The sequence below is a fragment of the Leptonotus elevatus genome, chromosome 2 (genome assembly GCF_054856555.1).
Source record: "Leptonotus elevatus isolate MCC_2025b chromosome 2, RoL_Lele_1.0, whole genome shotgun sequence".
NCBI lineage: Eukaryota > Metazoa > Chordata > Actinopteri > Syngnathiformes > Syngnathidae > Leptonotus > Leptonotus elevatus.
The window spans coordinates 26,424,185-26,437,239 of NC_141240.1; the positions used below are offsets into that span (position 1 = coordinate 26,424,185).

A 13,055-nucleotide genomic window follows, 5' to 3' on the forward strand; every position below is an offset into this window, starting at 1 on the left:
TCTGCTCATAATTGCACCACAGTCAAATGCGTTTGTGGCGTGTAGTCTTTCTTGTGTGTAATGTCAAGTTAGCCTGGCGTCAACATTTAATTCTCTGTTTTTTAGGAGCTGGTGAGTCAGGAAAGAGCACAATTGTGAAACAGATGAGGATCCTCCATGTCAACGGCTTCAATGCAGAGTGAGTACAATACAAGTACAGTATACTGTGGCACAAGCTGCCGAGCATCCTATTTGTTAACAATAGCGTTGCACTGCCATAACTTCAGTCGTGCTTGCCCTGGATTTACCACTTTTATTTATTTATTTATTCATTCATTCATTCATTCATACCATATGCAATAATTTACTCCTAGTTTTTCCTAGAACACCAATCGCGTTGGAGCCAAGCAGAAGGACATTATAATGTAATACAAGAATAAGCGCATCTATTTGGTTGAAGATTGCTTAGAACAGCAAGGCATCACATGCTCCTGCAAATTGATAGCGGCAAATTGGTGGTGGGTTGGGTGCAGTGGTTGAAAATAACACGGGGTGTTTTATTTTTGAAATTCAGCTCATAGGGCCTTGATTTACTATAATCCCGAAATATGGGCATCAAATTGTTTTCACTCTTAAAGTGACTGTGTGTAATAATTAGCGCCATCTAGTGGTGAACTACATATGTATTCATTTTAAAATCTACATTTGATTTTAACAATATTCCCAAAAATCACAGCAACCCCTTTTTTTTAATATATATATAGTAATAGATCTAATTATTAAACATGGGTCTTCCTGCTACGGATGCCAAAAGGACATTATTGCGAACGTAGTTATCCCTGGTGGTTCTTGTAGCTTGGTGTTGGACCCAATGGGTCGACTGCCGCTGGGACCTGCAGGCGGTCGTCGATGAGTCCCGTAATTCGGGTTCCTAGCGCTTATTGCCCTCTGCTTTCCTCTCGCAAGCTTTTACTAGCTTCTTCTGCTAACCGCTCTTGTTAGCCATTCGGTCTAGCCTTTGGCTCTGACTAACTCCCACTAGCCGCTCCTGTTAGCTGCTCCGGCTAACTCCGGCTTGCTGGTTCTTTCGGCGTTAAAGATTATGTGCGCTGTTGATGGGCATGTTGCACATGATCTAAATTTAAGAGTGTGTTATTTTACTAAAAACCCAAATAGTGAGCGCTAAATTGCACGGACACTCACTCTGACAGATTAGATTGCACATGCTTCTGGTTTGTCGTCGGTGTCACAGGATCAATACAAATTGGGCATCTTACAATTTGCATGGAGATAAAAAAATAAAATAAGCACGCAATTATCAAAGACACTTGTTTGGAGATCATAAATTAGTCAGATTTGGATCAAAATGTATATTATGACACGATATTAGTGTGATTATTTACATTCAGGCAGATTTTTAGTCAGAGAATATTGAAGAGGCAACAGGTGTAAAAGTAGTGTTGTGCTTTAGGTAACTCCGGTTTTCACCATGAGATATGAGAGGAAGTTTGACGTAGAGGTGCAACGATGAACTGATGACTAATTGATTGACTGTCAAATTAATCTATAAATATGTGGATAATCAATGAATCGTTTTGAGGTCTTGTTTAATTGGAAATTGACCAACTCTTTGGAATTTTAGCTTCTCAATAGTATTCTCAGATTTCTGTCATCCTTAATGAAAGCAGACTGATTATCTTTGCTTTTACTTTGGGAAACGATCATCAACATTTAGCCTTTGTCTCTGACAAAACCATTCACTGAATCATAATTAGTTTATGTGCATTTTCTGCACTGTCAATTTTAAATAATGTCATGTTTTTTAGTTAACGGAGGAAATGCATGTATATGTTGCAATTGGGATTCTGGGCTAACACTACCCTAAGCCGTAAACCCAATGAGATTTGAAATGATCCTAGATTCAAAGATTAGTTAGTTGACAGGAGCCAAGGCAAGAAGTGGGCTAATGTCGCACAATGTATCTGTCTGTGGTACACATAAGGCCTCTATTATGGAACGCTGAACTGCTATCTAGCATCATGCTGGTGTGGTAACACGCCAGTGTTGATAACTAGCAAATCAATGAAAAGTGCTGCCTTTGGTGTCCTTTTTACAGCAATTTTGAGTAACTTGCACAGAATGAGCTTCTGAATCAGATGTGGTGGCTTCAACAAGGACGAAGTCATCTTTTGCAAGTTTATAGTTTGAAATCTGCACCTGAGGCAGACGAGCGTATGACCCAGCGCATGACTCCTCAACACTGTGAGCTGTGTGTGCACACTGGGCATGAATATATGAGACTGTGTGACTGGCCTTATCAGCCAGACTCCCAGATGCATGGGGAATCATCACTTCCGGACAGATATCTGATGTTGCTCGGATTAGCTGCTAGGTTTCATGGTTTGCCCATCTGATCTTTAGTTATAGTTAGTTTAGTAGAGATAATGAAAATATTCATGTTGCTTTCTGTTTTGGATGATGTGGTAATAGTTTCTCTCACAACAAATAAAGTATCTTGGGTGAAAGGGTTTTTTGTTCTTCAAAACTGATCTTTGAAGTGCTTGAGTCTGATCTTTGATAAGGGTTACTAACGCAGCGATTTGCCAAACTCCTTCATGCAACTATATTTGTAATCAATAGCATCCTGTTTAGTTTGTTTTGTGTGGTTTTTTTAGACAATGTTACTGCATGAAATCTGCATTTAGGTCAAAAATGAAAGTATCATCACGAGAAGTACGCTCACAGCATTAATATCATTATTATTGTTGACTGCATATTTTTTTTATTCTTCAGACAAATATCTCTCTTTCGCAAGGTTGCACCAGCGAGCAGCACTTCTTGGCTATTATTGGCACTACTGTACATTGCTGCGCCTAATTAATAAATTAGCTTATATGTGCCTATGAACCGACAAGACACTGACAAACCGAACTGAAACAGTCCAACCGAACCATTTAAACGAATTTCAAAAGCTGTTCTGCTCCACTCCGAGTGTGAGTGTAGTGTGTGAGTGAATGTTGATGATATATGTCAACAAACACGCATGTAAATGAGCATTTATTGACTCTTGAGGTAAAAAAATAAATACAAATTGTGTGCATTTTATTCATCGAGCAATAAGTCGATTAGTATTAATTATTGCGACAGGCCGAGCTCTCGGAGTGCATCCGTAGTATTGATACTTAATGAACGTAGGTGATGCCCAGTTAGTACTTGTGAGAGTGTCGATATGTCAATACCACTATATTGGCAGGGTAGTGAGAGGAGCAACAACACAGCAGAGTTTGACGTGTCAGGGGGAAGTGGATGCCAATTTTTGCAGCCTTTGTTTTGATATCCAAAGAGTGAAACGTTAGTGTTCGCCTTTCACTCGGTGGAAAGAAACCGAAAGCTTTGGCCTAGTCCTGTTTTACTTGTATCAAAATGAGACGGTAAACACAATGCTGTGTTGTCCTGTAAGACTCAAGGTGAAAGCGAGTGAATGACTGAATCTCTCCATTCACCTTTATAAGAAATATTTCTCTCTGAGAGAGAGAGAGAGAGAGAGAGAGAGAGAGAGAGAGAGAGAGAGGGGGCCCAAATGTCTTGTACCAGAATGTAAAAACTATTTTATAGTTGGTGGGTGGGCAGGTACTCCAAATGCTCAAATACATAGACGAGCAATGAAAAGAGTTTTCTATAATGCCTCCTTCTTTGTTGTTACATTTTGCCACTTTTTTTTTTTTAATTGGCAATATATGGATTTTGCGCTGTGAGTCGTAATAATTGAACAAATTACGCTGAAAGTTATTGAATGATGTTGATATTTACAATCACAAATAACTGCCCAGTTAGACACAGGAGGTTTTCAACTTCAGTTGCTGTGGTTATTGTCATTCTATTATTTTCATTTTGCTGTAGTATTTTGTGCACAATATTTGTTTTCATTTAGGCCTCTGTAACTACAGCTTGGTGGGGACTTACTTTCACTCTTGTGTCTGTTTCAGAGAGAAGAAGCAAAAAATTCAGGATATCAAGAATAATATCAAAGAGGCCATTGAGGTGAGGGCTCCTATAAAAACAAAAATGTTTTATGTATTCATTCAGGGATGACTTGGCTTGACTTCTTGTGTGTTTATTACAGACAATAGTGACAGCAATGAGCACCCTGACGCCACCGGTGCAGTTGGCCTGTCCAGACAACCAGTACCGCATTGAATACATCCTCAACCTCGTCAATCAGAAGGATTTTGAGTTTCCAGTTGTGAGTAGTATGCTGCAGTACACACATCACAACAATCATAACGCAGTTTGAGAAATGATTATTGAGGATAAAGCAGTACAGAATAAAGTGGCAAAATATTTATATTGCAATCAAAAATATTGCAAGTGCGTGTAAAAACGTAAAAGTCAAATAGGATTGAAGATCAAGATAAAAAATAAAAGAGACTGTAAAATTCGCATATATCTCTTGATTTACAGCACAAACACATGGCTAAGATGATTGTATAAAGGTATAAAAATATAAAAACTGCCCAAATTAAAATTGTCTAAATATTGTGAAATACCAAATTAGTTAAGATTGTAAAATTTTACTTCAAAGTCGTTTTTTGTCATCATTGTAATTGATCAGTGTTAAGCGGAAATGAGCTTGTACGTGTGTGCATGAGTGTACGGCTAGTAAGCAGCTTTCCATAGGTAAGTGTCACCAAATCCCAGGTGATAATCCCTTGACAATAAGTAGTAAACACTGAGGTGTGCTAATGATCATTGGATAATACTTGTGTGGGCCTCATTTCCTCAGTAGGATTTTCTCATTAGCTGATTGTCCAAGCCAAGAGACTATTAATCAAGTGCCACTTATGGGACACCTGTGCTCCTGTTATACGTAGTTTTGCTTCTTTTTTTTTTGTAATGGAAAATCATTTAATTTCAGGTTTTTTAACATGTCTGTTCATGAGCAAATAAATAACAGTGGTTTTTAAATGTTTGGACAAATTTCAATTGACACCAAGCACTTAAATGCCAAGAAAACTGACTTATACCAATTTTTCACTACACCCCACATTCAAAAAAAGTCTGGAATTTAATTATAAAACCTTGCAGTTTAGCCACATAGTTAGTATAACACTATAGGTCTCGTATTCATTGGCTGCTAAAATGTGTGCATTTTCACTTGGTGCTTGGAAGAATTTGCGGGACCAATTAGAACAAATGATAGCTCACTTTTTTTGTATTTTTTTTTTTTTTACTACAGCGTCATCTGGTGGGGCACTTCGTCTGCTCTACTTCCCCTATTACAAAAGTCCCATTTGCTTTTATGATTTTATGATAGTAACACAGTGCTTCATCTCTTATATCACACATTGACTTTGGGGAAAAACATGTTCCTTAATAGCATCCATGTGATGGGAATTATTATTTTTTTAATCTATATTTTTCAAGTTTTATTGATGATTATTATATAAATGTGTGTACCTGACTAGTTAACACCATATCATATGTTTGAACTGGTCAGGTAATTGAAGAGAGAGGAGTGAGATGCCACACTTGAATAGAATGGATAGGGGAATGAAGTATTTTTTTTTCTGCAAGCACATGACATGATTATGAAAGAATTCTGTGTTGTTAAACACATGATGAGTCTGCCGTCATGAAGAGCTGCTCTAAAAAAAAAATGGAGCCCATGCGTGTGACAATCTTTTTTCGTCACAAAGAAACAAAGAATAACTAACAAAGTCATTAATTACAACACAGTACAGTGAACCCGCCATTTTGTAATAGGGACCGAGCCCGACCATAGCAAATTTTAGCGAATAATTGATGCTCCCAGTTAAAAACAGTTAAAAGCATAATCTAATCATGTCACAAAAACATTTTTCTTTTATGGTGCTGCAAATACAGTGCCTCAATGACTGAAGTATGGATGTTTAAAGTTTGGGAATCAATCTTGGTGGCATCAGTTCAAACAGTATCGGTTTGTCCTTGCTACCTAGCAGGCATAACGGCTATAGCGGCCATCTCGTCGCTTCTACAGCACACATGGTGCTCATTTTGTCTTTTGGTTTGGAAACTCCACTCCATGTTGGGCAAAGCCTACATATGGTGATCAGGGTGTACTGAGTAGGGATGTTCAATACCACTTTTTCCCCCAAACTGATACCAGTACGAGTATTTCTTTGCGTACTCACCGATACGGAGTACGAATACTTTTAGTACTTTTGATATGTAAAATTGAAAAAAAAATGGCTGAAATTGAATTGTTACAAAAAAAAGTTTTTTAAAAAATCTCATATTCACAATTTTTGTTGGAGCTGGGCTGTTTTTTGTTTTGATGACTGGCATTCAAAACAAGTTCAGTTTTATTTTCTTATCAGATCATCTCATATCATCAGTATCTTATCAGTATGTTCTCATTTCGGGGGGGAATTCCCTTTTGTCAAAACATGTATGGAAACACAAGCTTTTGTAAATGAACAATTGTTCATTGGTTTATCATAAAATGAGCTGTCACACTGCCTGGCTCAACCGGTTGATGTTTATTGTCGAGGAGTATAGAACCGCATCCCCTCCAGAACTCTCATGTTCTTCTCATGTCGAGGTGTACATGTGAGACAAGGATCTGCCAAATATTTGCATCTCAGCAGCACATACTTTGGGTCAAAAGGTTCCAACTTGTCGATACATTTGTGCTTTTCCAACATATAAACAATGTCTTTCTTTGGTAATGTCCAGGGTGATTGATTGTTATTTCCCAATGTGAATTATTTTGCTCATGCAATTAAGCCTTTTTGAGTGATGGCTTTGTGGGGCCATAGTGAGCTAACTTTTGGGAGGCCCCATTGGTACTGACCCCATGGTCAGTACCATGTTACCATATTAAAAGCAGCTGCTAAAAATGCCAGGTTGTGTTCTATTTGTGCAGTTCCAGCACCCTCTGGTGGTTAGTTTACAAATTACTAGTGTAGTTAAAATTTAACTAGGCATGTTTTGGTCGCTTACGTTAAGACCCACGCAAGTCGCCAGATGAAGGGTAACGTAACACGTTTGAGTTCCTCCACAAATCCACTCAATTCACAATGCGTGTGCAAGAGGTGTCAGAAAAGTTGCTAACTTGGCAACACTGGGTGTGATTTGTAAATGAGCTCTTCTCTGTTGTGAGGCATGTTAGCAATGCACCATAAAATTGGACAAACTGAACCTTTTTTGAATCTAACATCTTATAAAAACACAGCATTCATTTGGCTGATTATGGCATACTCCGCATTAAAATATGGAGCCTACTTTCCTGATATTTGGTGGGTATGTGCGCTGAAGTAACTCGTATCCTTCAAGACTAGTGAACAGGGATAGTACCATATTCTGCTCTCTACAAAGGATGTGGGAAGTCTGTGCTTTGTCAGTCTGTGTAGTGTGTACAGTGTTGTCTTAATTTGTTTTTCTTTTCTTTTTTTGTACCCTCCTCTACCTCTATTTACATTTGAGAGACATGTACACAGGCGTCGCCCAGGCACAACGTACATGCTAGTGGTGTCAACAAGTAGTCAAGCACTCCGTTCCTGAGTCGTGCCACCTTTCTTTCGCTTTAGTTTGAGTGAACATGTTTGGCAACGGATGCCTCAGTTGTTGAGTAGCAAATAGACTGATTTGAACCAAGTAAAGATCACTAAATTTGGTGTGTAACTGAAAGATTTTTTGGGGACTGTGTTCCTTTTGTTGTACTCATTCATGCAGTTTGTTCTCCAAGGTCCAGCATTTGTTCATATATTGATTTTTTCTTTCTTTCTATGTAGCCAAGACACTGTAGAAAAAAATCAGTAACTATTAATGAAGTTGGTCGTGTAAGTTATCATATATATATACATACATATGCACAAAATTATTGTTTACTTAGCAGTGACATTTCAACAATGCACATTGAAATTAGTGTTGTACCGATACCGTTTTTTGGCCCCGATTGCCATCTTTGCAGTATCGGCCGATACCATACCGATGCAAAGTGTTTTTTTTTCTCAACATGAAAATGCAATTGGTTCAGAGCATTCAAGGGCCAATAGGATATCTAAACTCGGCATGCAGTCAACATGTCAGACATCAGTGAATGCTGTGCATGAGCAAGACACAAGATGCTGCATCCAAAGTCCTATATTAGCGTCAGAATTAATGGTATCGGCATGTTACTTGTTAGTACTCACCGATACAACTCTTTTAATGCAGTATCTGGGCCTCTGCCGATATCAGTATCGGTAATGGAACAACACTAATTGAAACACATAATGCACAAATTTCTAATGTAGGACAAACATTTTAGTGCTACTGGCCATTTTCATGTGAAGACTTTTTCAAGGACCAAAAGTAAATAAATAAAAATATCATCTACGGAGTTTGCCAGACCCGTCAGCAATCCACAGAGGTCCTGTAGGTCACGCCATCTCGTCCAAGATGTTGAAAGTGTGGTGAAAGTCACTGGAACTCATCAATTTATTTTGTACTGTACTCCATGTTGATTAAATCCACACAATTATAGTATCTAGCAACGAGGGTAAAAGTACATTTACAAAAAGAAAAGGCACGGCCCAGTCGCCGTCTGTCTGCTGCGTCCCCGACGCATGCCTCCCCCCAAAGCGGTCCACACCCAGCAAGCGGGTGCGTGCAGTCGTGAAAGTATCAATGCTTATGAATATTGTTTTTTGAGCCGAGGAGACTTTGGCTGGTTGTACTTGTACAACATATATTTTTCAGTCACCACATGGTGAAATAAAAAAAAATTAAAATAAGATTGGCGCAGCCTTAGAGAGCCCAGGTTCAAATTAACTGGTGTGGGACAAGTGAAGCCATGTTGACTTCTGAAGTCGCGTGCAGTGGCACCATACTACCTCCTACCCCATGTAGTAGAGAGCTTGGATTAAGCAAAGTTTCCCCGTTATACAAACAATGAATGTTCCTCCTATACCATTAATATATGCTTTGTTTTTCTCTACCTCTGCAGGAGTTTTACGACCATGCAAAAACACTGTGGCAGGACGAGGGCGTCAAGGTGTGCTTTGAGAGATCCAACGAGTACCAACTCATCGACTGTGCACAATAGTGAGTAATCCAACATTTAAATGGTAATGCGTGCACTTACTATGTAGACCTTTATTATTACTTATTATATATGCCAACAAAATACAGTTGCATTTTTAAAATATTTTTGTTGAGAAAGTACCGGGTAGCTCAATGCAATTTTTTTAATTCATTAAAAGATAATTTTATTAGTACGATGTTAGAAGCGTTGGTTTATGTATCAGACTTCACTTACAGCCATGAAGTGTAATTAATTTTTAAGCCACTGTAGCAAACACAAGTATAGTGAACCTTAGCCGATTGGCGGTTCGCTATTCACCCCCAAAAATTCCCCCTGTGGAACTTACAGCAAGTATCCTCAGTTATTGGCTGAAAAGCTCACGAACAGTTGTGCTTTTTCTGTAATTGTGTGATGTCACAGGTTGGCCTCACGTGCTTTGGTGTGGTGGCAAGGAAGCACTGTATGTTGTAATGATACAATACGTCTTGGCTGTTCAAAAATCTTTGTTGCAGAGGATCCAAGTTGAATCCCATTTGTTAGCGGAAGTTAGAGTGTTGCTGCTGAGTGGCTGTTAAAAAAAGTTCAAGCTCCCAAATAATGGAGGTCTCGTTATTTTTTTGACAATTGATATGTTTACAGGTTGTGAAGGGGCAACATGCCTCCACATTTTTAGTGCATTTAAAAATATATATATATTTTAATGGCAATAACGAAAGATGACCTTGAATTATATTAGTGTTTTGGGATCACAGTTTGTGATATATTTACAATATAAACTATTAATATAGTGAATTTTTAATGGTGCTGTGTCAGTGACTCCCTATTTGCTGCAGGCATAGCAGAGTTTCAACACTGGACACAATGGTAAACTTGATGTGGGTGGAAGCTAAAATAATCAAGTCAATGAATGTCGCTGTTAAACCAGCCAGTGTTGTGATGTAATAAACATAATTTTAGTGAGTTTGTACAAACAATATACACAACTTGGGTTGTACAAACAATATACACAACTCAGGACAGTAATTCAGTGTTGGTTGTTGTGTCTAAAAATAAGATTCCAGCATGATTTGACTGTAGCATGGATTAGATTAAAATTCAAACCACTAAATGGACGTTTAAAAAAATAAATAATGTATTTCCCTTTTTGTGCTTTGTTAAAAGTTCTCCCAGAATTTAGCTCTTTGATGACACCTAGTGACAGACTGAAGATTTGCGCTTTCTCCATAGATGGCATAAGTCAGCATGAGCAGCTAACAAACACTGTCCGACATGATCCTATCAGTTGTCCGAAGATAATCGTTTGGAATAGATAATAGAATATTGATCATTTCTAGCTGTTCTGTACAAAGATTGACAACATTAGCTTGTTGTTGTTGCATGTTCATCACATGCAATCTGCCAGTGTGTTCAAAATCAGCATTGTCTTCAGAACGTGATCATCAATACTTGTCTTTGTGAGCTTAAGAGGGTGTTGTGAGCTGGTGGGATCGCTAACTCAAAATAGGACACTTATAAGACGACAAAGATTGGAATCTTCTGGAGCAACCTAGCTTTATGTAACAGCAGAGTCCAGAAGCAAACATGGCCGAGGTTGAGTCATCTGTAGGCCAGATGATGCTGAAAAGAGGAGGTGGAGGAAGAAAATAAGGGCTGATATTTGATGGCTTGCAGTCTTGAATACGTTTCAACAGTTGGCCACAAAATTATTAAAAAAAATGTTGTCCGCATAGGAATTAGAGCTTCAAGACTTTGCACTTTGTTTGTTGAATGTAAACAAAGAAAGGGTAACTCGGCTGTTCTTCTTTATGGCCCTTGCTGGTAATGGTACAGTCCAGTCTCATGTTACCCTCCCTCCTCTTTGCCGTCAGGTCCTCCTCTTCCTCCTCTTCCTCCTCTGTGTGTCTTTCTGTCTTTCCTGGAGCCACTCCAGTCTTGCCAGATTGGGAGCTGATAGACTATTAATAGCACTTGTGGTCGGGTCTCCATGGTAACGGTGCCGGAGGCTGCGGCGCCGGGGAGCTATTTTTGAAATGTGCTCAGTAATGTCAGACAGACGCCACTATGCCTCTGTCTCTTTTTTGCATCATGTCATCGCCCCACATTGTCTTTTAACAACTTTTTCCACTGCAATAGCTTCCACACACACAAACTCCAAATAAGGTCCGTCAGTCTTATTCTGTTAAGTAGTACATTTCAGTTCACTGCCAAGCAAATGTTTTGCTTCCATTGCCTAAACTATATTGCAAAAGTTTAGTTCTTTTGAAGCATTGGATCTTTCGGCTAAAGCGGAAGTGAGTGGTGTGACTTAAATCTTTTTTTTTTCTCCTTCATGATGCTTTTTTTTTTTTTAAGCGTATTCTTATTTTATATATATATATATATGTATATATGCCGAAATGTGGGCATAGCTAACAACAACTGTCCGCAACAGAGTTGCTGTAAAGGTTTTTGCTTGTGTCATGTGACAACGTCCTGTTTCGGCCATTGCTGTTTCGTGAAAAAATATTTTGGGCCGTAACCCAAAACGGCGCGTTTGGGTCATTTTCAATGACTGAATTTTTGGCGCATTCCTAGAAATAATTACAACTATCTAACAGTTGTCCTTTTTTTTTACTCTCTGCTCAGCTTCCTAGACAAGATTGACATCGTGAAGCAGAGCGACTACACTCCAACAGATCAGGTGGGTCTGCACTCACTACTCGCGTTGCCACTTCCACTGACCTTTTGAACATACCGTTTCTAAAAACAAAATCTTGTTTTTTTGCAAGAAGTTAATCATTGATGTAACAACTACTTGCTCATCGTCTTTTTTTGTTTTGTTTTGTTTTTTCTTCCATGCCAGGATTTGCTGCGGTGCAGAGTACTGACATCAGGGATCTTTGAAACAAGGTTCCAAGTGGATAAAGTTAATTTCCAGTAAGTCGAATGCAGAAACCTGAATCATGGCTTAACATTTTCACCCTTGACAAAGGACCGTAAACTATCAAACCTAAAAAGTTGCTTCTAACTTTTCTTTCAAATCCAATGCTTAATCCAACATAGTTGCAAGAAAGTACAACTTCATTTCTTGACTTTTGAAAGACATATAAGAGACTTACAATTAAATATAAATGTTTGTGAAATGCTCACTTTGGATCTCATCCTGATGGAATTTTAATAGCTACAGTTATATAAAAATAAAACCAACCTCTCACTAAACTTCAAGAGAAGTTGCATCTGAAGGCTGATAAGCTGAATGAAAGAATATTGAAGTACTGTATTGGAATTATATTAAATATTTAGTAATGTATTGAAAGTTATGGAATGAAGTGGAATGACTTGGAATGCTATAGAACAGGGTTCACCAATTCCGTTCCTCGAGGTCTGGAGTCCTACAGGTTTTAGATGTTTCCGCCCACTAGGAAAAAAACATGTTGCAATGAACTGAATTTAAAGTTTGAATGGTTTGAATCAGTCGAAAAAATGTACAAATAAGAGGGGGAAACAAAAAAAGTCTTCATTTACTTTTTGTTTTCCCGAAATAGTAGCAATAAGATGAATAGCTGGAACTGTTTGAATCTGTAAAAAAATATTGGGGGAAATTAGAGCAAGACATTTTAGATGTTTGGCTTTTGAAATTTTGAGAACATTTTGTAGTAGCTGAATAGAAAGCCAAACAGTGTGTAAATGAGATAAAAAAAAAAAAATTTAAAACATAATTTCATTGAGGCTTATATTTTGAAGTAAAATGAATAAATTGGGGTCGAAATGAGCTGAACAGTTTGAAGTTGGAGTTACAGGTCACTTCTGTCATTTCCTGTGTGTTTCCTGTGCCACTTCCTATTCAATTTGGGGCACTTACAGGTCATTTCTTGTTGATTTTAGGACACTGCCGGGTAACTTCCTGTTCAATTTGGGGCACTTCCTGTTGATTTTTGGAAGCTTCCGGGTCACTTCCTGTTGATTTTGGGAAACTCCAGGTCACTTTTTCATTTTAAAGGTCGCACATTCAAGTATGACATTGTAAGCGTATATGCATATTAATGAGCCA

General features: G+C 38.3%; 1 protein-coding gene across 1 annotated transcript in view; it reads left to right on the plus strand.

Moving 5' to 3' along the window:
* The window catches only part of gnas (GNAS complex locus), a 28,816-nt gene that overhangs the window by 7,680 nt on the left and 8,081 nt on the right, over positions 1–13,055 (plus strand). Inside the window, exons 2-7 of the mRNA XM_086069642.1 lie at positions 106–178; positions 3,966–4,020; positions 4,103–4,222; positions 8,948–9,045; positions 11,651–11,705; positions 11,868–11,941. Coding sequence (XP_085925768.1) covers positions 106–178; positions 3,966–4,020; positions 4,103–4,222; positions 8,948–9,045; positions 11,651–11,705; positions 11,868–11,941 — 475 coding nt within the window. The remainder of the gene's footprint in view (positions 1–105; positions 179–3,965; positions 4,021–4,102; positions 4,223–8,947; positions 9,046–11,650; positions 11,706–11,867; positions 11,942–13,055) is intronic.